Below are 26,485 nucleotides of genomic sequence, written 5' to 3'. Positions count from 1 at the left end.
TTGTTCCTTCTTTTGACCAATTCTATTTCTACATTATTTAAAAGTCAGATTCTCATCTGTTCATAAATTGACTGAATCAGTATGTTTCATTTTGAGCCTATGTGCCAAAAATTTCAGTTTGGCAACTAATTTCTCAATTTTCCAAATAACTATATAATTTAGGGTTAGTACTCACTTGAAATTTTATACTTGGAGTCAAATACTATAGACCAGATTTCAAGTCCTAAATTTACTAGGGCATATTTAATTTTTCTAACTCTTAGTTTCCTTGTTGGTCAATGGGGGAGAGTATCTATTCTCATCAGTTTAAGAAGATTAAATCTGAACAACAAAAATGGCTAAAACAATGTTTGGCCCATTATGAGTACTCAGTATGTATCAGTTTCTTTTTCTTTTTACTTGATGAAAATTCATGTTTTCATTAATTTGACAAATGTTTATGGGGTGCCATTATGTATGGCATAATTCTAAAACCTGGAGATTCAATAATGAGCAACAGACAAAATAACTGTCTTCAGGAAAGTTCTATTCTATATAGTATCAGATAAGAATTTTGAAGAAAAAAGTAAAGGCATAGAGACTGTTAGGTGTATTTCAGGTAGGGTAGTTAGAAGATGATATTTGCAGGAATCTTAAGGAAATAGAGACTGGCTTGTGTGAAGGAAATAGAGACTGACTCATGTGAAGGAAATAAAGACTAACTTGTATGAGTATTTGGAGGAACGGAGGCTCCAAGTAGAGGGAAGGACAAAGAACCCTAAGATATGTATAAGCCTCATTTAGTCCAGGAATAGGAAGAAGACCAGGGCCACTATGACTGGAATGAATGAGAGGTAAAGTGGCAAAAAGTTATCTAAAGGCATATGAGGAAGGATTTGCTGTACTTTGTCAAGATTTAAGCTTTTACTCAGATGTTATGAAGCCAATGAAAGGTTCTGCATATAAGTGATACAACCAGACTAATAATTTTAAAGGGCTACTCTGTCATGTGAAGAACAGACTGCAAAAGAATAAGTATGGTAACAAGATTAGTTAGGTGGTTAAAAAATTTTTTTTTAATGTGTATATAGTTTTATATACTGATTCCCAAGCTAAGAACACATATACATTACAATAGTCAGGAAACAAAAATAAGTACAAATCCCAAAGAATACACAGTTAAACTACTAGAATTAATAAATGCAGTAAAATTGCAGTCTACAAGATCAACACACAAAATTCAGTTGCCCTTACATATACCAGCAATGAACAATCAAATGAAATTAAGAAAATAATTTCAATTACAAGAGCAAACAAAAGAATAAAACATCAAGGAATAAATCGAACCAAGGAGGTGAAAGACTTGGACACTGAAAACTACAAAACACTACTGAAAGAAATCCCATATTCATGGATTGGAAGACACGAGACTGTTCAAATGGCAGTGTTACAGATTCCATACAATCTGTATCAAAATTCTAATGGCTCTTTTTTTCTTTTGGCAGAAATGAAAAATTGATACTCAAATTCATAAGGAATTATAAGAGGTCCCCAGATAACAGCCAAAACAATACTGAATAAAAAAGGTGGAGGACTCACAATTCACGATTTCAAATTTTCCTCCCAAATAGTACTGGTGTAAACACAGACATACAGACAAATGAAATACAGTGAGAGCTCAGAAAAAAAATTTATGCATCTATGGTTGATTGATTTTCAATAAGAGAGCCAAGACTGTTCAATGAAAAAGAATATTCTCTTCAACAAATAGTACAGAGACAATTGGTTATTCACCAACTGGTTATTCACATGCAAAAGAATGAAGCTGACCCCATTCTTCACAGCATGTACAAAAATTAGTTCAAAATGGATGAATGAGCTAAATATAAGAGCTAAAACTATAGAACTCTTAGAAGAAAATATATGGGTAAACTTGTAGAACTTTGGTTGGATTCAGCAATGGCTTCTTAGATATGACATCAAAAGCATGAGTAACACAACATCAAAAACAGATAAATTGGACTTCATCAAAATTAAAAAATTTGTATATCAAAGGACATTATCAAGAAAAGAAAAAGATAATCTAAAAAATGGGAGAAAATACTTGCAAATTATGTATCTGATAAGGGTCTAGTATCCAGAATATATAAAGAACTGTAGCAAATTAGCAATAAGAAGACAACTCAATTAAAAAATGGACAAAGGACTTGGACAGATTTTTTTTTCAAAGAAAATATACAAACAGCCAATAAGCACATGAAAAGATGTTCAATATCATTAGTCATTGAAAGTGAAAGAAACAGTCAGCTGCTCAGTTGTATCTGACTCTTTATGACCCCATGGACTGTAGCCTACCAGGCTCTTCTGTCCATGGAATCCTCCAGGCAAGAATACTGGAGTGGGTAGCCACTTCCTTCTCCAGGGGCTCTTTCTGACTCAGGGAATCAAACTTGGGTCTCCTGCATTGCAATCAGACTCTTTATTGTCTGAGCCACCAAAATGACTTGAACAGACATTTTTCCAAAGAAAATACATAAACAGTCAATAAACACATGAAAAGATGATTTATATCATTAGTCATTAGAAAAATGCAAATCAAAACCATGTAAGTATACTACTTCAAACCCACTAGGATGGCTATAATTAAAAAAAAACAAACAGGAAATTCCCAAGTATTGATGAGAATGTGTAGAAAACAGAATCCTCATAAATCGCTGGTGGAAACAGAAAATGGTGGAGCCTCTGTAGAAAATAATTTGGTGGCAACTAAGAAGGTTAAAAAGCATTATCATATAATTAAGCAATTCCACTCCTAGATATATATTGAAAAAATTGAAAACTGGTACCCAAACAAATCCATGTATACACATGTTCAAAGCAGCAAAATTCACATTAGCCAAAAGGGAGAAAGAACCCAGTATAGCATATATTCAGTTTTGGTAGATACTGCCAAGCAGTTCTCCAAAGTACTCTACCCATTTCCATTCATTCACTTTAATATCTTCATGGTATTCCACTGTATAGGAATAATGTCATATATTTTTTTTAAACAGTTCCTGATAGATATCTGAGACACTCTTAGAATTTTGCTGTTATAAACAAAACGGCAGTGAATACCCTCCTTTCATACATGTCTTTGCACTCAGGTACAAGTATGTTTATAAGATAAACTTATAGGAATAATATGTTTAATCAAACTGACTGTATTATAAATTTTTTTATACATACTGCCATATTTCTAAAGAGACGGCATCAATACTCTTACCACTAGTATGCAAGTGCTTGCTATTTCACACTCATATGCACTTAAAACATTTTTTTTATTGGAGCATAGTTGACACAAAATGTTGTGTTACTTTCTGCTATACAGCAAAGTGAATCAGTCATACGTATATTCATTCTTTTTTAGATTCTTTTCTCATATAGGTTACTAGACAGTATTGAAGAGTTCCTTGTGCTATACAGTACGTCTTTATCAGTTATCTATTTTATATATAGTAGTATATATATGTCAATCTCAATTTCCCAATTTATCCTTGTCTCCCATCCCCTCCAGTAACCATAAGATTGTTTACATGTATAACTTTTTGTTTCATAAATAACTTTGTTTATACAATTTTTTTAGATTCCACATATAAGTGGTATCATATGATATTTGTCCTTCTTTGTCTGACTTACTTCACTCAGTATGACAATTTCTAGGTCCTTCCCTGTTGCTGCAAATGGCATTACTTCATTCTTTTTATGGCTGAGTACTATTCCATTGTATATATGTACCACATCTTTTTACCCATTCCTCTGTCAATGAACATTTAGGTTGCTTCCACGTCTTGGCTATTGTAAACAGTGCTGCAACGAACACTGAGGTACATGTACCTTTTTGAATTATGGTTTTCTCCAGGTTTATGCCCAGGAGTGGGACTGCTAGGTCATATGGTAGCTCTGTTTTTAGTTTTTAACCAACTTCCATACTGTTCTCCATAGTGGCTATACCAATTTACATTCCCACCAACAGTGTAGAAGGTTTCCCTCACGCACTTTTAATGGTCAAACTTAATTCTGTTCAACCAAAAAGTGAAATGTGACATATTATTATTATATCAATTAAGTATAGGTTACTAGCAAACTATAAGGAAGTTTTAAAAAAATCTGAGCAGGTAACTTTTCATCTTCATAACACTAACTATCTGGAATATGTGAGTTTCAGATAAATTATTAAATATTAGGTCATGTCCCCTTGAGGAACAGCAGCAATTATGCACGCTATTTTTTTATGTCAATGTTTGAAAAAAGAATCATGCTTGTACATGCATTACTACTGCTGAGTTTCTCTCTCAATTCTCAACTCTGTTATCTTTCAAGCAACCGCTGGGAGATAAATAAGGACAGACAGCTGGCTTTAACTGTATATATCTCACAGACACACAAAGATTAAACAAAGAAGGGTTCTGAGGGGAGAGAACATAAATGTACAATACTAAATGCATAAAGCACACATTAGAAAACAAATCGGACTGTCTCACAAGAACACAGGCTACATATATGAAAGAAAACAAACCCCCAAAATGTCCCTGAATTTAAGAAAACAACATAAACACATAAAAAGAATGAAGTTTATTTATCTATTCTTATGTCTTATTTAATGATGATAATAATGGTAACACCATGCTCATCTTGGAAAGGAAAGAAAAAATTTCACACACAGATGAGTAAAGCTTTTTCCTATAGAAAGAACAACTTACATCTCATATGACATACTTCATGTTGATATAGTACTTCACACCTATAAATGCTTTCTTATACCTCTTAGCTGATGTCTATGAACTGGTTTCAAGGTATCTTTTCATTTGTATCATCTAATACTCTTCTTCACCTTAGGTGAATTTACCACTTCTCTCCTTCAAAACTTATTCCCTCCTCTTATGCTTCACCCTCTAGAATGGCCAACTAAATCTCTGCTCATCTGTCTCTTTCTCTTGGAATGCCTTTTATTCCATCAATGCCCAGGATAAATACCATTTCTTTCATAAAGTCTTCCCTGAAGCTCTCATTTGAAAGTAATCACTTGTTCCCTTGACCTGTTTACAAAATACTTTCTATTTTGTAGTGTATTATTATTGTTTTAATATGTCTCAAGCTCTCTTATGTAACAATAAGCTTCATGAGGAAAGTAATTCTCTTATTTAAGACTCAGGTAGCAAGCCTAATCATAGATACATAAAATTTATTTGTTGAATGAATTCTAATACAACGCTGTAAATTTAAGGTATTAAACTCATTTAACAAGTTAGGAAATTGCTTCAGAGAAAAGTGATGTCCTTAAAGCCAATTAACAAATTAATAATTAACAAATAGTTGAGCTGGGACTGCAATCCAGGCAAGGCCTTTTGAAAATAAGTCTGTGTGTTTCCCATAACAGTTAGCTTGATAATCAATCTAGGACTAAGTTCTTTTTTATTGTAGCATTTCCATACATTCTATGTAAGTAAACTGCTGCTGCTGCTGCTGCTGCTAAGTCGCTTCAGTCGTGTCCGACTCTGTGCGACCCCAGAGACGGAAGCCCACCAGGCTCCCCCGTCCCTGGGATTCTCCAGGCAAGAACACTGGAGTGGGTTGCCATCTCCTTCTCCATTCATCCCTAAAGACAGAGAACTAGATTTCACCTGCATTGAAAAAAAAAAAAAGCCACAAAAAGACACTGGTAACTATAAGGAGGCAAGAGTGGTTGCATAGAGACAAGTTCAGAAGGTTGCTGCAGTGTACTAAACAAATGGTTGTTTAGACAAGGATGGCACTGGTGGGGGTGGACAGATTCAGAACTTTTCTGAGGACAGGGCAACAGGATTTGGTGATGGATTGGAGATGAGTACGAAGGAAAAGGTTAAAGGTTTTTGGCTTGAGAAACTGGTGAGAGGTGATGCTATATGGAAGAGAAAGCATATTTAGTGATTAAAAAAATTTGTCCATCTAAGTTTAAGATGCTTATTAGACATCTAGGTAGCCAATGAGATATCATTTCAGAGGAAAAAGTATATAAACTTGGGAGTTACCAGCATACAGATGATATTTTAGCCATAGGCTTGAATAAGATCACCTAGCTAGAAAATGCATGTAGAAAGAGAAAGATTTAAACATTAAACCCAGAGGTACTCCCCAATATTTAGATGCCAAAAGTAAAGAATAACTAGCAAAACAGACTGGGAAAAAACTGCCAGCGAAGTTTAATAAGAAAACCAGCACAGTGTGGTTTCCCAACAAAATCAACTGAAGAAAAGGTTTCAAGGAGTGATCTACAATGTCAAATGCTGCTGAGAGGTAAGTCAAATTCTGCTGGGTGGTTTAGTAAGATTATGCCTTCCTTGCTGTATCATTAATGCACTTGTTTCCATCAATTCCTCCTACCTCTTTATAATTTTTAAATTCTATAGAATAGAATATTATATAACCAAGTTTCTTAAAATCGTATGCAAAGTAATTGTAAATAGGTTCTAGAAATGATGCGAGAGTCTCCAAAAAACAAAGTTAATGAGCTTATTTAGTGCATAAATTTTGTAATATTTATTTACTCTTATCTGTGATCAAAGGAGCTGAGGTTCCTGATAACTGAACCCTGAAAATGATGGAGAAGAAAGAGTCATAAACTAGCAATGTTTAAAGGGGTAACTATATCCAAAAGGAAAAACGAGCCAAAACAACCAACCAACACCCACTCTCCCATCATTTATACAAACAAATTAACCCTGACAGATTTCTCCTTCAGTAGCTTTGGCAGTTGGGTGGTAGCTTTGTTAGAGGGACAGAATATGACATAAACAGATCAGTAAGAATAATTTAATTCAAAATTTAAACTACTCACCGGCAAGCACAAGAGTAATATTCAATACAATGAATATTCCACAAAATAGGCCAACTCTAAAAGTAGTCCATGCTGGTGCAGGCTGTAGAGAGAGGGAAACGGCATTTTGAGTGCAGGGCAAAATACTGAATACATTAAGCATATAGTATAATAAAATCAGTACTACAAGCCTCAAAGTCCTACAGAGAAAACAGAAATATTTTATGATGGGAATTTTCATAAATTTGAGCTGGAGAATCATCATTATCCAATAATATTAGAAATGAATTGCCTGCTTAATTATTTTATAGAAATATGTGTCACTAAATAAAGAAAATTAAGATCTAAAACATCAAATTATATAAACACTGAGTTTCCTTATAAAAAAGATTTAAGTGTAATTTCATTTTTACAATGTGTACATCTTTAAATTTAGGAAGTCAGTATTACTCAATTAGAGTTCACATATTTCGTACTATATAATTAGAGACAATGGTAAAAATAAGAATACTCATTTCTGAGTATTTACAGTATTAAACCAGAGTAACTTCAAGTGAATTTGTAAATATATACCAGAGATTCTCAACTGAATGGCATTTCAGAATATCATTTCATAAGTGAAAGTGAAGTCACTCAGTTGTGTCAGACTCTTTGTGATCTCACAGACTGTAGCCTACCAGGTTCCACTGTCCATGGGATTTTCCCGGCAAGAATACTGGAGTGGGTTGCCATTTCCTTCTCCAGGAGATCTTCCCAACCCAGGGATTGAACCCTGTCTCCCACATTGTAGGCAGATGCTTTACCGTCTGAGCCACCAGGGAAGTCCCATTTTTTGGCATAAGAAAGCCAACTGCTCTAGCACCATTTGTTGAAAAGATGATCCTCTCTCCAGTGAAGTGCCTTTGCATCTTCATTGACAATTAATTGTTCATATATTTATTGGTCTATTTTTGGACTCTTTATTCTATTCCACTAATCTATTTGCCTATCCTGACACTAATAACACACTGTCCTGATTACTGTAGCTTTAGTGTTGATACCACATAGTGTTAATCCTTCAACTTAAGTTGTTCCAAAGTTGTTTTGGCTCTTCTTGGTCCTTTGTAATTTCACATAAATTTTTAAATTTGCTTAGTAGTTATTTTTAAAAAGGTCTATTGAGATTTTGAGTTTCTTTGTGATGTATCTATGAATCAACTTAGGAAGAAGTAATATTTTTAAAATACTTGGTTTTCTAATTTCTCTCACATCTGTCTTCTTTAATTTTTCTCCATCATGTTTTACAGTTTTCAATATAAAAGTCTTGCACATCTTCTGTCAGATTTATCCCTACATATCTATATATTGATCTTGTAATCATCAACCTTGCTAATAAACTAATTAGTGCATGTAGCTGTTCTATAGATCCACTGGATTTTCTATATAGGTCCTCATGTCATTGGCAAAAAACAAAAACAAAACAATCCACCAGTTTTACTTCTCTCTTTCTCATCTAATTGTCTTTAATTTCTTTTGCTTACCATACAGCCCTGGCCCTAACCTCCAGCACAATGCTAAATAGAACTGGTAAGAATGAATACACTTTTTTGTTCCCGGTTAGGGAGAAAGCATTCAATGTTTCACCATTAAGTATGATATCGGTTTTAGGTTCTCCATAAACACCTTTAACAGGGATGAAGAAGCTCTTTTTATTATTGATTTCCATCCTATTCTGGTCAGAAAACACACTATGATTTAAATCCTTTTAAATTTATTAGGATTTAGTTTATGACACAAAAGATATCACTTAAAGTGTTTTTTGGTATAACTGCTATGTAGATATCATTTAACAGATGCTTTTTTATGCATAACTATTGCATTTTGGATGAAAGTATGCAGTAGCCCAGAATATCTTGACCCCCCCACTTTTATATCATCGAATAAATATCTCATCTTAATTATTTGCTCAGATGAAGTTAGCATGTGAGAATAAACAAGAGCAGTAGTACAGGGTAAGAAGAGAAAGGTCAGAAGACATTGCAATTTATTATGAAGTGAGATCTGGCATCTGATTTTTTTAAATGAGAAAAACAGTAGTAATAAGTACTCACAAACTTTGGGTGAAACATTTTTTAAAGTAATGAAACCAGTATATTTTATCACCTAACAGACTGTGAGTGTGTGTGTGCGCACGCGCGCTTGCTCAGTCAGGTCCAACTCTTTGGAGCCCCATGGACCGTAGTCCACCAGGCTCATCTGTCCATGGCATTTTCCAGGCAAGAATACTGGAGTGGGTTGTCATCTCCTACTCCAGGGGATCTTCCTGACCCAAGGAGTGAACCCTGATCTCTTGCTTCTCCTGGATTGGTAAGTGGATTCTTTATCACTAGCGCCACCTGGGAAGCCCCCTAACAGACTATGTTGATTATTAAATAGGTCACATGAACCAACTGAACAACTGCAAACAAATACTCACCTGAGCAGCTCCCAAAGGGGGAACACGTAAACGCTTCATAGCTTTTTGTCTGTCACCATCTTCAAGTTCATTGGTCACTACAGCCTAAAAGACACATTGTTAATGTATTATTTATGTAGGTTATACTAAACTTGAGTAATGCATAAATAATTCTGAACCATTTATATTAATATATATGGTATTCTGATATATGCTTGGTGAATATATACTGAATAAAGTGAAAGGAAAAATAATGAGTAAGAATACATGTATTTAAAGCAACTAACAACAAAAGGAGAATAAAAATGAGGAATTACTTCATTTAAAATAAGACTTTAATGTTACTAAAAATATGGGTATATAAGTGAGATGACTGTACCTCAGTTTCAGAGATGAGTTGGTTGATTTTCTTGCATGTATAAAATGGGGCTACTTCTACATGAGCCACTCGCCAATCTGCTCCACGAGATGTTTCCAGGATCTTGTCATGCTTTTTAAGGATTTTTCGGAACCCTGTAAAATTCAGATTCTACAGAAAGAAAAAAGAAACACTACTATAATTTCTGCCACTATAAGAGAAAATGAAAAACAATAAGCACTTTGCACTGATTGAGATGAATGAAGACTGAGCACCAAGGGAAATGGCAGTGCTTTTATAAAAGCATTTATTATAAAAAGATAAGACTCTTCTTTCTCATTTCATTTATTCATTTCAAGGTAGTATGCTATTAGTAATACAAAGAAACTCCAGATTATGAATCCTATTATTTTTATTTCATGTAAATTAATGGAAGTCCTAAATTCAAAATATTTTCATCTCCATTTTCATATATACAACTCTTTTCAAAATAGCTAATTTATATTATTTTGCTTCGTTGATCAAAAGAATATATTCAGAAAATATTCTGGATATATCATGAACTGAATACATTTATTAGTTCTTTGCTTTTTAAAGGACTGGTATAGCTATTCATCTCCCCCCTACTCTGCAAACATGTACAAACAAGCATGGAAAATGGACTATCATCTACTTAACTGTTATTTTGTTGTCATACATTCTGTTTGGGGATGGGTGTGCAAAGAGCCAGTGGAAAAGAAGTGATCATATTTATAGGGTTTTGCTGATAATGGGTAGGAACTTGTACTTTTCCTCCATTTCAACAACATTAAAATACTATACTTTTCTATATTCTCAAATTCTATTGTTCTTTGATCAACAGACAAAAAAAGCACAAAATCATGGATTTGCAATTTCCTCATCATATATCCCCATCGGTAAAAAAAAAAAAAAACCAACAGAGCAGTCACTCTAAATTAGGTTTGGCATGCTTGCTGGTTTGTTAATACTTGTTTTTCATACTTTAGTAGATCATTTTAAACTCCCCTTGGGGAGGATACCCCATCATTTGAAGACTGATTACAATACATTTTCCTTTCTCCTCATTTGCAAAATAAATGTATTCTTACAGTATAGATAGTCTCAAAGGATAAAAGATAGATAAGAACTTTTATAAACAATTATTTTTCCAGAAGCTTTTTTTAATAACGGCCCAAAACAAAAACTTATGGCAAAATTAATAAAATAAAATTTAGTAAGAGTACTTCTCCATAACAGTAAGCATAATTAATAAAATATGAAATGTTAAAGAAAGTAGAATTATGAAAGGAAAAGATGGAAATAAATACATGCATTAAGGACTTAACATTACTGCAGACATGACATTATAATTACATTTTATTTTAAAATTCCAGTATTTATCCATGGTAATATTTTTATTATATAATCTCTAGTTTTTATATAGTGATGATCTTAACTAGATTAGAAGTAATAGTGACAAGAGTAAAATGGAAATACAACAGCACATAAGGTATCTTTAAAGATCTGGGAGATGCTTTTGCCTATTTAAATATTCATTATTGAAGAAATACTCTGTTTTTCAATATGTTCTTTACAGATTTAACTATATGAACAAATTTATAAAGAATTACAAATGAATAAATGCCATGCATTTCTATAAGTTAGTATACACAGTAGCTCAACTTTTCAGACTGGGTTTTAAAAATTTCTTTTGCAAGTTTTTAATAGTCATATTACAGATGATAAAACTGAAAAGGCTCTTAGTGGCAAGTTGAAAAGTCAGTATATATTACATTATTTGTGTTAGTTGTAGGAAAGTTAACTGTCCAGTTGCTTTTGTGGAAATTTTGCTATAGGCAGGGGTATAAATGTTCTTATGTAGCTAGCAGTGATTTGGTAGATATATGTTATTTCTTACTTCTACTCACTACTTAGAGATGCTTCTAAAAATAGGTAGCAGACTACTACTCTTTGAGTCAAGGGTTGCTCCTTCATACTGTATAAGAAGGTGTGGGAAAAATGATCTTCAAAAACCTAAGCCTTGTTAACATTATTTTATCATCTTTGATATCTGATTTTAAGAATAAATGAAATTCCAGTAAGAATGGAAAGAATAACATGCTAAGAATTTCCCTTTTTGGACTGACACATTAGTATAGCTCAAGGTAATTCTGTTCATTATAATTTCTCAATCATTTAAAGGTTCTATCCTCCATGGTAAGAACTGAAGTACCTGATAGTTCTGCAGCAGGATAAGACTGAGGTAGAACTCGCTGAAGGCCAGTTTAAGGTCTTTAATATTCCTATGTTGGACACGTTCCTCATGGGACAGGTGGAAGACTGGCTTTCTGCGTTGTCGCAGCGTGGTAACACCAGTGCTTTCTTTCTGCGCGTCCAGTGATGATTGAAGCTCATTCTGAAGGGTAGCAAACCTGCGCTGAGCCTCTGCGAGCTTTTCTATAAGGAATAAAACAGAACTGTCAGATCATCAAGATAAAAAAACTCATCAAAGTTCTCACTGACTTCTGAATTTTTACTAATTAGTTTCCCTAAAATTTCTAGAGAAAAAATACTGCATTGTAATATTTAGAAAGAGATAGGAAAAACATATTTTAGTGTAATAGCCTCCTTTCATTCTAGCCCACACTTCACCCCCTGCAAAACCTCAAGTGTACTCTTTCTTTATACAGATAAAGATTGATGACACAGATTTAAGAGCTGGTAAGAGTGAGACTACAAAATGGTACAAGCTGCTTTGTAATCTGGAAAACAGTTTCAGTTCAGTTCAGTTCAGTTCAGTCGCTCAGTCATGTCCAACTCTTTGCGACTCCATGAATCGCAGCACGCCAGACCTCCCTGTCCATCACCAACTCCCAGAGTTCACTCAAACTCATGTCCATCAAGTTGGTGATGCCATCCAGCCATCTCATCCTCTGTCGTCCCCTTCTCCTCCTGCCCCCAATCCCTCCCAGCATCAGGGTCTTTTCCAATGAGTCAATTCTTTGCATGAGGTGGCCAAAGTATTGGAGTTTCAGCTTTAGCATCAGTCCTTCCAATCAACACCCAGGATTGATCTCCTTTAGAATGGACTGGTTGGATATCCTTGCAGTCCAAGGGGGTCAAAAAGTTAAAACAGAGTTATCTTAAGATCCAGCAATTTCACTCCTAGTATATACCCAGGAAAACTGAAAATATACATGCACACAAAAACTTGTACGTATACACAAACTGGTATTCATAATAATCAAAAAGCAGAAACAACCCAAATGTCCTCTAACTGTTGAATGGTAAGAAAAACATGGTATATAGATTCAATGGAGTATTGTTCAGCCATAAAGAATGAATTATTGCCATATGCAACAACATGAATGAACTGAGAGATTATTATAGCAAGTGAAGTAAGTCAGAAAGAAAGGTAACCAAAACATAATCTAGGAATCAGCAGGTGGAAGTAGGAGTAGCTCCTTTCTCTATTACATGAAATATCAATAACCTCAGATACACAGATGATACCACCCTTACAGAAGAAAGCAAAAAAGAACTAAAGAGCCTCTTGATGAGGGACTGAACTGAACTGAATTTCTGCTTCCCAACCTGCAACTTGAGTTCTGCCTATTGCTTAGTTCTCAAAGGGAAAGTCTTCTTTCACAGGAGCACAATAATGGTTCTATTGAACTGGAAGGTGAGACTTCCATCTGGCCATTTTGGGATCATGATACCACCGAACCAGAAGGCAAAGGTGTTTACTGGTTAAAAAGTGTTTCTGACTACCAAGGGGAACAGGTAACACAACAGTAGCAAGGAGGATTGTGTCTGCAACCCAGGAGACTCTCTGGAACACATCCTAGGACTTCATGATCAATAATCAAAGTTACTGAAACTAAAGCAATCCAAAAAAGCCAGAATTACTGAGGATTCAGCCCCCTTAAGAATCAAAGTCTGGTTTATCCCACCCGGTAAAGAACCCTCACCAGCTAAGACACTGGCTGAGGGCAAAGGAAATATGGAATGGGTAGTGGAAAAAGAAAATCATCGATATCAACTACCACTTCTTGACCTTCTTGTTCTGCCTTTTACATGTCTTGAATAGTCCTCTCTATCTCTTTGTGTTGCATTCTGAGTAACTACTTCAGCTCTATCTTCCAGTTTATAAATTCTCTCTTAAAGTCTACCCAATTCATAGTGTAAGTAATTTTATTATCATTTAAAAATTTCTAATTGATCATTTTTAAAAGTCAATTTTGATAGTTCCTACTCTGCTCATGGTTTTGATACACTCTTTTATGGTCTATAGCCATATTAAGTATATGTTTTATTTTGCATCTGAAAATTTTCATATTCTATGTATCCTTTCATTGCTAAACTGTATTTCACTGTATGGATATACCACATTTTCTTTAAATATTCATCAGTTCATGGACATTTGGATTGTTTCTAAGTCTTTTTAGGTCTTCCCTGGTGGCTTAGATGGTAAAGCATCTGCCTACAATGCAGGAGACCCAGGTTCAATCCCTGGGTCGGGAAGATCTCCTGGAGAAGGAAATGGCAACCCACTCCAGTATTCTTGCCTGGAAAATCCCATGGACAGAGGAGCCTGGTAGGCTACAGTCCATGGAGTCGCAAAGAGTCGGACACGACTGAGTGACTTCACTTTAAGTCTTTTTACTACATAAATTATGCTGCTGTTAAGATTCACATACAAGTTTTGTGTGGACTATCATCTTCATCTTTGCAAACATGGGCTCAATCCATGTTTGTTGCATGAATGAATGGATATGTAGGAAAAAAGTTCTCTCTACTAATTCAAGTTCCTACACAAACATAAGGAAAAATAAAAACTTCAAGGGTTATTTTGTTACTTTCTTTAAACTAGTGATTCTCTTTCTCAAGGACAAGACTGTCTAGAAGAGTGTATGAGGGAGAATCCCTACGTGGGAGTGCGGAGGGTAAAGCATCTGGAATTTGAAGAAAAGTCAACATCACTACAGTTACGGTGTGAGAGCGCTAAACTTTTCCAAAGAAGCACAGGTTTCAAAAGGATGAGAAACACTGCTTTTTTGACACCAAGTGTCCAAGTCTATTTTGTAATGATATCACCGTTTTCTAGAGTCAGACCTTCAAAAAGCTTCAAAGTGTGAAAGTCGCTCAGTCATGGCCAACTCTCTGCTATCCAATGGACTGTAAGCCTGCCAAGCTCCTCTGTCCATGGAATTCTCCAGGCCAGAATTCCAGAGTGGGTAGCCGTTCCCTTCTCCAGGGGATCTTCCCAACCCAGGGATCGAACCTAGGTGGATTACAAGTGGATTCTTTACCATCTGAGCCACCAGGGAAGCCCAAGAACACTAGAGTAGGTAGCTTATTCCTTCTCCAGGAGATCTTCCCAACCCAGGAATTGAACCGGGGTCTCCTGCATTGTAGGTAGATTCTTTACAGCTGAGCTACCCCAATGGAATAGCACAGAATCTACAAAAAAGTATTACATATGCATATAAAATATATTTGGTTTATCAATAGTTATAAAAACTAAAAATGGATATTCCTAAGCAATTTTATAAATACTCATGAAAATTGTCTATTTTGGCAATAAATTCCACTTTCTATTCATGCCAGTGAACCAAGTCACACTCTGAATAAGAACAGATAACTATTATAATATGTTTATTCCATAACCTCTCATATAATAAAATATTTGATAAAAATTTCCAATAACCATTCAAGAACTTTCAAAGTGCCTGAATCCCCTCAAAGAACTAAAAAAAGGTTATCAAGATCTATTTTAGTTTTAATGAGATTTGTATACATATTTTTTACTTTTAGAAAAGTTGTTTTAGAAATATAAGGCATCTTCAAAATAGCAAAGCTATTATGTTGTTATGCAATTGAAGAATAATTCTTGATTAAATAAAATAAATGTCTTAGAACACTTTTATTATTTGTCTTTCAATATTATCATCTTGCAGATTCAATTCATGGATTTCACTGTTACCTGAGACAGAAAGTAAGTCTATGAGAATGTTGACCCATTACAGATGATTCAAGTAATCTTGTTACATTACATGCAGTTATTGCACTGCTTTTATGTGGAATTCTTACAACCTGAAATTCTTACAGCCTCATACACTAAAACCTCTATGTGTGAAAATAATATCCTATTCTTCCATTCTTTTCTCTCTAGTCAATAGCACTAATTTTCTTACAACTCCAGCCTCAGCTGACTATCTGTTACCCTCCTTACCCCCAAATATGTTATGGACTTTAATGCATTATGCATCTGGATAGGTTTTTCCCTTTTCTTGGAACACTGTACTCCAGTTCTTCTCACAAAGCCATTCCCAAACACACTTCGCCCAAAGGATTTGGCAAATGCCCACCCATTTTCAAAGACCAAATTTAAATGTTTCCATTTATGTATCTTCATGTTTGTTTCCATAGTACCTTGCTAAACTCTATAATAACAAGCATCAAAAAAGTTTAAAAGATAAAGTTAGGAAAGAAATGTATTAGATGTACTTTGATATTTTCTATTCTACTATATTCTCTTGCTGTTCTTCAGTCACTAAGTCATGTCCAACTCTTTGCAACCTCATCACCTGCAGCATGCCAGGCCTCCCTGTTGTTCACTATCTCCCAGAGTTTGCTTAAACTCATGTCCACTGAGTCAGTGATGTTATCTAGCCATCTCATCCTCTGCTGTCCCTTCTCCTCTTGCCCTCAATCTATAATCCTATTCATATTTTTTAAAAAATGCTTGTGATGACCCCACAGCGGTCACCAGTTATTGGGTTGCAAGCTACAATTGTTTAAAAGAACACTAATTTAGATGATAGTCTGCTTTTTTGTGAAGATTCAATCCTGAAACTATTTTACCCATGACTGGGCATTCCCCATGCTTTCAGTCTTAGGAAGAAACAAAAAGAAAAGCAAGGAGGGAAGGAAGAGGAAAGAAAAGAAGAAAAGAGAAGAAAAGGTTTGGGTTGTATCTCTGTCCTCACATGCATGAGCAGCCCTATATCCTTTTGATAATGTAAATCAATTACTTCCACAGCAGAGTAATTCCTGCCCTTGACTGATGATTTGTGGGCATATGTAATCGGAAATACTTGGACAGTTGATACTAATTGACTATCACTTAAATTAAAAAATAAACTCTTTTGAGGTCTAACTTAAATAGAATTAAATGCACATGTATTAAGTATAGGGCTTGATGAGTTCTGACTCATCACCACTATAGTCAAGAAATAGAATATTTCATGCCAGAAAGTTTTTTCATATGCATGTGGTTTCAATTACTGACCACCCCACCCCCATCCCAACTAGGAAACTCCTTATTTTCTGCCATTATATGCCTAAAGGTAAGCACTGTCTTTTCTAGAACTTAATGTAAGTGAAATTATATAACGTATAGTCTTTGGTGTTTGGCTTCTTTTGCTCCGCAGAACATTTATTTGGGGGCTTTTTGTTTTGTATTGAGGTATAGTCGATTAGCAAACAATGTTGTAGTAGTTGCAGGTGAATGGGGAAGGGACTCAAGTCATACATGTACATTATCCCAAGTTCCCCTCCCATCCAGACTGTCATACAGCGTTGAGCAGAGTTTCCTGTGCTATACAGAAGGTCCTTGTTGGTTACTGATTTTAAACAGAGCATTCTCTAAATCTGTGAACATTTTTAAGAGCCTCCATATTGTTGTACGTTCTAGTAACGTGTTGCTTTTTGCTGCTGAGAAGTATTCCATTGTAAGGATGAACTATATGTTCAACCATTTACCTGCTGATTAATATCTGATTGTTTCTAGTTTGACCTAAGATAAATAAAGCTGCTGTGAACACTTATAAAATAAAATAAATTATTCCAACCAATTAAAAGGACTTCCCTGTTTTAATTGTGGAATATTGAAAGCAACAGATACAGTCTAAGATTCTTTCAAATGTAGGCACACAAAAATACTCCTTAGAAGCCAAGTATTTTGAATGGAGGGAGAAAGCAAATTGGTTCAAGAAAAGAGAAATTTGTGACATGAAGTAACTTGTACTCCCAATGGAAAAGAACAGTACTGGCCGTCATAAAAAAAAAAAAGTTTCTAGCACTACAACCTTCAGTTTGTATTGACTGATACCATTTTCAGCAATAGAAAACAGCTGGAAGACTTCTAGGTCGGGGATAAGAAAAAATGTTACCATCAAAAGGACACCTTTAAAAAATTTCCCTCTCTTCCCATGGTCTTCAATTATTGAAGATTTAATCTGTAACTCTAAAAAACACTTCTATCTTATTGGCTAAAAATATGTAATAAATAAAAAACTTACATTAGGTTTTCTGAAATATTGAGAACAGTTTCTGACTGTTTACATGTGAAACCCTAGAGGGCTGAGAATCACTTTGCTCATTTTACAGGTATATATGTAGATGCGTAGGAAGGTTACATATATCTTTAAAAAAAATAATAAAGTTCAAAAATCCAAAAAACGATTTGTAGGTGATAGACTTGGTATGAAAATAAGCATCTATATTTTAGTAGTATTCGTACTGTTTTCATTGGTTTGACTTTTATAGCATTTTGGGGGTACTTCAAGGTTTCAGCTAATGCTGTGCTCAGTGGTGTCCAACTCTTTGTGACCCCATGTGACCCCACCAGGCTCCTCGGCCCATGGGATTATCCTGGCAAGAATACTGGAGTGGGTTGCCATTTCCTCCTCCAGGCATTACTCCCGACCCAGGGATCAAACCCGCATCTCCTGTGGTTCCTGCCTTGGCAGGCAGATTTCTACCACTGAACCACCTGGGAAGCCCTCAATCAATGCTATATATCACTTTAAAAATAACCATTTTTAACTGACCATTAAATAACTTGTGAGATGTGACTTGGTAGCGGTAGCGTTTAAAAGATGAACTCATCCCTGTTATCATTTACAGTTTTTCATGTGCCCTAATATCTGAGGTTTGTAGTCTACAAGACAATCTGCCACAAGGAAGGTGGCTAAATGAGGAGAAAAATGATACCATCTAGGATACGTGCCAAATTCTATTTCTGTCAGTCATGTCTTCATATTACCCATTACTTCTTGACCTGGCAAAAAGTCAGTCTGAAGACTATCAATTTGTACCTACTGCTTAATGACATCAAGAGACATGCTTCAATGGCTCTGCCAATACACAGAGATAGGAAGTTATTAAATCATAGCTCCCAAATTTTTAATAGTAGAAAGCCTAAAATTATCTTTGAAAAGTAACCAAGTCTAAGATATCATTTTTCAAACTGAGGGTTGTAACCCAATACACGATCATGAAAGCAATTTAGTGTATAATAAATCAGCATTTAAAAAATCAAATAGAGAATAAAGAACAAAGATTATATTCTTTATACTTTAAAGAGTATTGTTTCATGAGAATATTTTTAATCAAATATATTGCACATACACACACATACAGATGTTTGTAAACATACATAAAACACACACATCTGTTTGTATGATGAGGTCATAATTTATATGTATTAAAAAATAACTATGTATTAATTTATCTTTGGCTGTGTTGGGTCTTTGTTGCTGTGCAAGCTTCTCTCTAGTTGTGGCACGCGGGGGCTACTCTCAAGTTGTGGTGTGTGGGCTTCTCGTTGCAGTGGCTTCTCTTGTTGGGAAGCATGGCCTCTAGGGCACATGGGGTCAATAACTGTGGCTCCCAAACTCTAAAGCACAGGCTCAATAGTTGGGGTACATGGGCTTAGCTGCTCTGTGACATGTGGGATCTTCCCAGATCAAGGATCAAACTCATGTCTCCTGTATTGGCAGGTGGATTCTTTACTAGTGAGCAACCAGGGAAGCCTTGTATGCATTTTTTATTGTAACTCAAAATATATTAAGTATGTAACTATTGCTAACAGCAGATATTTAATTTTCTTTAGAAATAAAAAAACATTACCTATTTTTTGTAATCTAATTTATACTTAATTAGAGTTGGGTTCAGAGAGCCTGCCCAGAAAAATTATAGTAAAAGAAAAATGCTAATGAACTTAACTTTGTATGTTTCTCATTTACAACCTTAGATCATATCCAATGGACTTTTCTTAGTCTAAACATTCTTTTCTTTGTAAATACCTTTCTCTTTTAGTCTCCATTTTCCTCACTCTACTACATTATATGGCTGCCCTCTCATCTGTCTACATCCTGATTCCTCTTTATCCTCTTACTTCCTAATTGTAGAAATTAGGAAGTCTAATTTCTTTGAACACTGTAATTTCTGCTGTACATTTTTAACCCTTGTTGAAAAGCTATGCATTTGCATGGTGTCAAATAGTATTTCTGTTTTGTCTCTGCCTTCTACATACTTGTAACAAAGTGAAAAGCACATGTATATATGCTATGCCCTTTCACAGCCCCATGCCTTTGCATAAACTGCTCCCTCTGCCTAGGAAGAAATTTAGCCATAAGTGAAAAATGAGAAGGAAAACAGAGAGTTTAGATATTTGCTTCCTTTTTAAATTTATTTTCTGTTTAAAGGAGTGACTTGGTAAGGAGACTATTTATTCAATAAGTCTTAGAGGAAATAATTTCTGGAACAAGATCTCTAGGAGCTGAAACTCAGTCATTAGTTATAGAATTTGCCATGGACTGAGGAGATATATCTTTTCTACAAATATTAGAGGAAAATAAATAAGGGTAAATGGCATAAAGTGAAAAGGAACTAAAAAGCCTCTTGATGAAAGTGAAAGAGGAGAGTGAAAAAGTTGGCTTAAAGCTCAACATTCAGAAAACGAAGATCATGGCATCTGGTCCCATCACTTCATGGGAAATAGATGGGGAAACAGTGGAAACAGTGTCAGACTTTATTTTTTTGGGCTCCAAAATCACTGCAGATGGTGATTGCAGCCATGAAATTAAAAGACACTTACTCCTTGGAAGGGAAGTTATGACCAACCTAGATAGCATATTGAAAAGCAGAGACATTCCTTTGCCAACAAAGGTCTGTCTAGTCAAGGCTATGGTTTTTCCAGTGGTCATGTATGGATGTGAGAGTTGGACTGTGAAGAAAGCTGAGCAACAAAGAATTGATGCTTTTGAACTGTGGTGTTGGAGAAGACTCTTGAGAGTCCCTTGGACTGCAAGGAGATCCAACCAGTCCATTCTAAAGGAGATCAGCCCTGGGTGTTCTTTGGAAGGAATGATGCTAAAGCTGAAACTCCGGTACTTTGGCCACCTCACGCGAAGAGTTGACTCATTGGAAAAGACTCTGATGCTGGGAAGGACTGGAGGCAGGAGGAGAAGGGAATGACAGAGGATGAGATGGCTGGATGGCATCACCGACTCGATGGACGTGAGTTTGAGTGAACTCTGGGAGATGGTGATGGACAGGGAGGCCTGGCGTGCTGCGATTCATGGGGTCGCAGAGTCGGACACGACTGAGCGACTGAACTGAACTGAAGAATGTCTATAGGTATTTGGCGGGGGGGAGTGGCATAGATCTGCATAAGTATTACACACCAAAAGAAACTGAAAGTCTATTTTTATTTGTAAAGAAGGATGTATAATGAACATGATAGGAAGGATGGTTGGGTCAGATAATTCAAGAAAATGGTATGGGATTTAGAAAAGCACTCTGGAGTATGGAAAAGGGCAGAGTAGGACTCACAGGCAGCTTTGAGAACATAGTTAAGAATGCAATAATGAATTTACAGTGGTTCACATTTGTTTTGCTATATGTTTTTTTTTTTAATCCCCAACTGTCCTAAGGAGCCTGGGGGTAGGAATGAAGAAGGTAAAAGGCTGGTAAAACTCTATAGCTGGAGTTTTGCCAGACAAGCAATCAATATAAGGCAGCGAGGGTGAAGGGATTAAAAGCACAAGGACTGACAGAAATCAAAGTAATTTGGGGAGGATCCTGGTCAACTGGAACAGAATGAAGGAGTCAAGGATTTAGAGTTCTGTGAGATGGAAAAGCAGATAGATGTTAAAGGAGTAGGGGGTAAATGTTAAAGGGTCAGACACAAAGAAATAGAAGTTTTCATCTCAACTCCAATCACATCTGGTAGATGTCACTCTGGAGGCCATATCCTAGAGAGACACATATGAGTGTTTCATGTGATGGAAAGGCATTAAAAGTAACATAGTTAATAAGCTGCAGCTATGTCATTAAGCTCTGAGAGAAATGGTAAAACCATGTTTCTGACTCTTTAATACTTGGGAACGGGACATGCTGAAGCTCTATCAAAGTATCGATTCATAATGAGTTCCTGAAATCCTTACAACTGCAAGAGAATTGGGCAATGACCACACAAAGCTCAAAGAGTGAAGTACCATATGTATTCCTACCTCAGCTAAAGAAAATATCCCTTAATTGCAGTATAGTAGGAAAAGCCCCAATCTAAAAATGATCAGAAGTTTCAACAATGACATGGTAGAGTTTCTCCTTCCTTAGCAGCAGAAATTGTCTCCTGTATGTTGTACCAAAAAACTGCTTACCTGAATAAAATGTGTTGATTTTGGCAAGTTCTTTTTCACAGGTTTGGAAAAACTTTTCTTCAAACTTGGCAAAATATCTCTTTACTGTGTCCTCATCTGTAACTGAAAGCAAGGAAAACAATATTTAAATTTAATGTCCAAAGACCAACTAGGGAAACAAAAATGAAAGTTACTAATACTTCCTTAGTCTTCAAAATGACAACAAATAGGCATTTCTTTGAAAAAATGAACTTGTGAACTATACTAAGGAAAGGTTAATCAAAGGCTTCTTCATAGGCACACAATTTTTTAAACTGAATGAGGTTTTCTAAATCTCTACTATAATAAATTTATAGTGGTGGAGAAAATAAGTGTTCATAAGACTTCAGAAGACACTACTGCAGACAGGTGATCAAAGCAGTCTCAAGGTACTGGGAGGTGAAGTGAATAAGATTCAGCAGACAGTAGACTAATATTGCATTCAAAAATGTAGCAGAAAATGAAGACATGAATATGTAATGGTTTCTGGAAAAAAATGAGTTGATTGCTCTAACAACTACCTACTCATTTTTACCTTAGCTGCACCAGACACAGAGAAAGAGACATAGACTGACGGTTATAAATTAGATATTCCAAACGTTCAGTTGCTGGATAGGGACATAAATGAGCTAAGTAACTGGGTAATTGTGCCAGTGTGGTGATAAATGGCAACTGACACATTCAGGATAAGTAGTGATATGGATTCTAGTTAACGGCAGAGCACAAGTCCATCTAGCTAGCTGCTGCCTAGGTTGTCAGATCTTCCAATTTTTCAGGGAGAAGTCATAAATCTAGATATTTTAAAAACACTGTGTGGGCCAATCAATGTATGTCTTTGCAGGCAGGATCCACTTTGTGAGTTGTCATACAGCATATTGATTTACTCAATCTTGTAGTACAGATATATATATCTTCAGGAACCCCAAGTGAGCTCTGACTAGACTCCAGATGCTAACTGTAATTTAGAGCTATCTTATTTCTGGATCTCTAGGGCACACTAAGCTTGAAATGCCCAGAGAAAGTATAGGTTCTTTTACATTCCCTCAGATGCTTCAAATCTTAGGAGAATCCCAGAAATCCTTAAATAATTCACCTCTCCAGTAATAAGAGAAATAGTATTTCCTAAGTAGTATGTAACACATATGCACACACACACTAATTCCAGAGATATTTTAAAGAAAACAAAAGCTTAAAATGAAGTTTCTCCAGATTTTGTGGGCAAGGCAATGACTTTGGAAACAGATTTTTGAGCACAATATTAGAGATCGTTTATTGTCTTTTTTACCCTGGATGAGGTATTAATTCCTCTGAGCCTCTTTTTTCATTTGTAAAATGAGAATTAATAAAATCTTGGAGGATTTGTTAAAAAAAATAAAATAAAATAAAATGAAGTTTTAAAAAGCATGTTGAATCTATTCATTTAATTTGAAAACAAAAATGTAAAAAAAAAAATAGCACTACTACTTCTCTAGTCTTATGCTTTAGAACTGAACAATTTATGCAGGATTCTACTATTTTGCAATAAAGAAAGGATGGCTACTTTAAGTTCCTCATGTAAGCTTAGCAGCTGAGGTACAATAAAGGCTATAACTGCCCAAGGCCAGTGAGAATTATTTTTTCAAACCATAAAGCAGGTCAGAGCTTTTTGAAAAACTGACCTTGAGTTAAAAGATGCTCCATGGTAACATATGCTACTCTTTTTTTTCTTCTGGCCTCTCTAAATGGCTTTCAGGATCTTAGTTCCCATATCTGGGATTGAACTCGGGCCCCCATAGTGAAAGCATTGAGTCCTCACAACCAGATCGCCTGGGAATCCTCCAGATGCAGCTTTTATAATACCTCTGGCTATAGCTTATTTAGAATAATAGTCATATCTTACTCTACTTATCTACCCACTTTTTAAAAATTTTAATTTTATCCTCTATTGTATTGGGAAAAAAAACCCAACATGTCCTAATGTCAATCAGTCACAAAACTATTAATTCAATTAATCACAAAAGACTAAATTTAGTTCAAAGAAATCTAGTGTAAATAAGTCCATATATTAGCAAGATCTATCAACAAATATAAGATTAGCATCAAGAGGAAAAAAAGGAAGAAAAATGAAAGGGTGGGGGAAAAAAATCCAGAACCGGCAAAGAATGACTCAGAGAGTACTGCTGTAAAGATCCCTTTGTTCTTAGTTAAATAAATATTAATACAGTCAGTTATACTAAAGAGAGAGAGAGAAGAAGAGACAGAGAGAGAATAATGAGAGATCTGTCGATTCTGTTACGGTTTTATCTCTACCTTGCATTTGTGGATGACAGACAATTTCTTTCTCATCTACCACTCCCAAAATTACTAAGTTAATAGCAAATAACTCTAAGAGTACTAATCAAGGTAAAATATTCTTACTGCATAGCAACCACCATCAAGTGCTTTTTATAGCAATTTTCAGGAATACACACACACACACACACACACACACATATAACCATAAGTGTCATCTTACTTTCACATAAAATCTCTCAAAAACCAATTCTTTAAAACAATCAGTAACCTCAAATTTTTATGACTACTTTCAGTTTTGTTAATGTCCAGAGCTTTGAGAGACTGAAGGTAAGAACTATATCTTTTTTATCTTTATAGATCCTATGCCCAGCATAATGTCTGGTACACAGTATGCACTCCATATTTTATTTTTTAAATTGTAAATATGAAACATATTTGTTTCATAATAATTTTAAGAAAATTTTAACTCTCTATTAAAGTTTAAAAAGACTAAACTCCAACAATTAAATATTTGTGTACAAAGGAATGAAGCTGACCCCTCTCTCACATCATATACTAAAACTGTCTAAATGGATCAAAGATTTAAATATAAATTTGAAAGTATAAAACTCTTAAAGAAAAACAGGCATAAATCTTCATGATCTTAGATGAGGCAATGGTTCCTAAGATAAATTTCCAAAAGTATAAGTAATAAAAGAAAATACTGATAAAGTAGAATTCATCAAAATTAAAAACTTATGTGTTTAAAAGGGCACTATCAAGAAAGTGAAAAGACAGAGAATGGAAGAAAATATGTGCAAACCATACATCAGATAAGAATCTAATACCCAGAACTCCTAGAACTCAACAACTAAAAGACAAATAGCCCAATTAAACCCAATTTTTTAAATGGGCAAGGATCTGAACAGACATTTCTCACAAAAGAAAAAGAAAAAAGACAACAAGTGTTGGCAAGGGTGAAAACAAACTGAAACGCTTGTACTGCTGGTGAGAATACGAAATGATGAGGCCCTCGGGAAAAATGTTTAAGTTCCTCAAAATATTAAATACAGAGCTACCTACCATATAATCCGGCAATTCCACTTCTAGGTATATACCCAAGAGAAGTGAAAAAAAAAATTGTGCGTGAATGCCCATAGCAGCATTATTCATAATAGCCAAAAAGTGGAAATAATCGAAGAGTCTATAAACTGATGTAGGATAAACAAAACATGGCATGTCCATGTAATAAAATATACTCAGCCATAAGACGCAGTAGTAGTAGTATACATGCTACAACACATACAGCATGTAGTAGTAATATACATGCTACAGCACAGACCTTGAGAGTATTATGGAAAAGAAAAGAAGCTAAACACTAAATATCACATATTACAAAATCCCATTTTATATGATATGTCCAGAACAGGCAAATCCATAAAGACAGAAAGTAGACTAGTGGTTGGCAGGGCCTGTGGGGAGGGAGATTGGGAGGGATGAAAATGTCTTGGAATTAGACAGTAGTGATGGTTGTGCAACCTTGTGAATATATTAGAAACCACTAAATTTTATACTTTCAAAGGGTGAAATTTTACAGCATCTGAATTATATCTCAATAAAAAATATTTTAACTCCAAGTTTAACCCTATAACAGAAACAGATTGAAACACTAAAGCCTATTTATTTATCCAACAAATAATTATTGTCCCATTAGATGACAGGCTCTGTGCTAAATACAGAGATAGGAGATAGAAGAACAAGATAGATGTGGTTTCTGCTCTCAAAGTCTGTAGTCTAATGACGGAAGCAGAAAGGAAAAAAACCCACACAAATAAACAAAGAGTTACAAACTAGAAAGTATAATGAAAACAACAAACAGGGTATTGAGATAGACTGTAGAACCAGAATGGATGACTATCCTTTTTGGCAGGGTAAGAGATCATCAGAGAAGACCTCTCCATAGGAGATAACTTTTTATCTGAAACTTGAACCTAAAACATAAGGAAAAGAAAGGGGACCTGAAAGCAGATCACAATGGGACTGACAGTATGATGTGACAGGAGGTAAGGTCAGGGAAGTAAGCAAAGGCCTTTACATGCAGGAAGATCACGTTGAGTTTAAATTTCATTCAAAGTACAATGGAAAGTTTTGAA

The 26,485-nt window shown here is 35.2% G+C and overlaps 1 protein-coding gene, 1 long non-coding RNA gene and 1 other non-coding gene across 3 annotated transcripts in view; 2 read left to right on the top strand and 1 right to left on the bottom strand.

Annotated features, from left to right (window-relative positions):
• Window positions 1-26,485, bottom strand: part of XPR1 (xenotropic and polytropic retrovirus receptor 1) — a 202,457-nt gene that overhangs the window by 46,034 nt on the left and 129,938 nt on the right. Inside the window, exons 3-7 of the mRNA NM_001192883.1 lie at window positions 22,062-22,163; window positions 11,840-12,063; window positions 9,628-9,777; window positions 9,270-9,353; window positions 6,836-6,917 (exon numbers count right to left, since the gene is read on the bottom strand). Of these exons, the coding sequence (NP_001179812.1) occupies window positions 6,836-6,917; window positions 9,270-9,353; window positions 9,628-9,777; window positions 11,840-12,063; window positions 22,062-22,163 (642 nt within the window). The remainder of the gene's footprint in view (window positions 1-6,835; window positions 6,918-9,269; window positions 9,354-9,627; window positions 9,778-11,839; window positions 12,064-22,061; window positions 22,164-26,485) is intronic.
• LOC132342487 (uncharacterized) lies at window positions 8,029-15,342 on the top strand. Its single transcript, XR_009490896.1, has 3 exons — window positions 8,029-8,380; window positions 9,070-9,160; window positions 14,497-15,342. It is a non-coding gene; the product is annotated as an uncharacterized lncRNA (long non-coding RNA).
• TRNAC-ACA (transfer RNA cysteine (anticodon ACA)) lies at window positions 14,059-14,130 on the top strand. The gene has a single exon. It is a non-coding gene; the product is annotated as a tRNA-Cys (tRNA).

Source organism: Bos taurus, chromosome 16 (genome assembly GCF_002263795.3).
Source record: "Bos taurus isolate L1 Dominette 01449 registration number 42190680 breed Hereford chromosome 16, ARS-UCD2.0, whole genome shotgun sequence".
Taxonomy (NCBI): domain Eukaryota; kingdom Metazoa; phylum Chordata; class Mammalia; order Artiodactyla; family Bovidae; genus Bos; species Bos taurus.
Note: the sequence above shows the minus strand (reverse complement) of the source record. Positions and strands in the feature narration are given on the sequence as shown.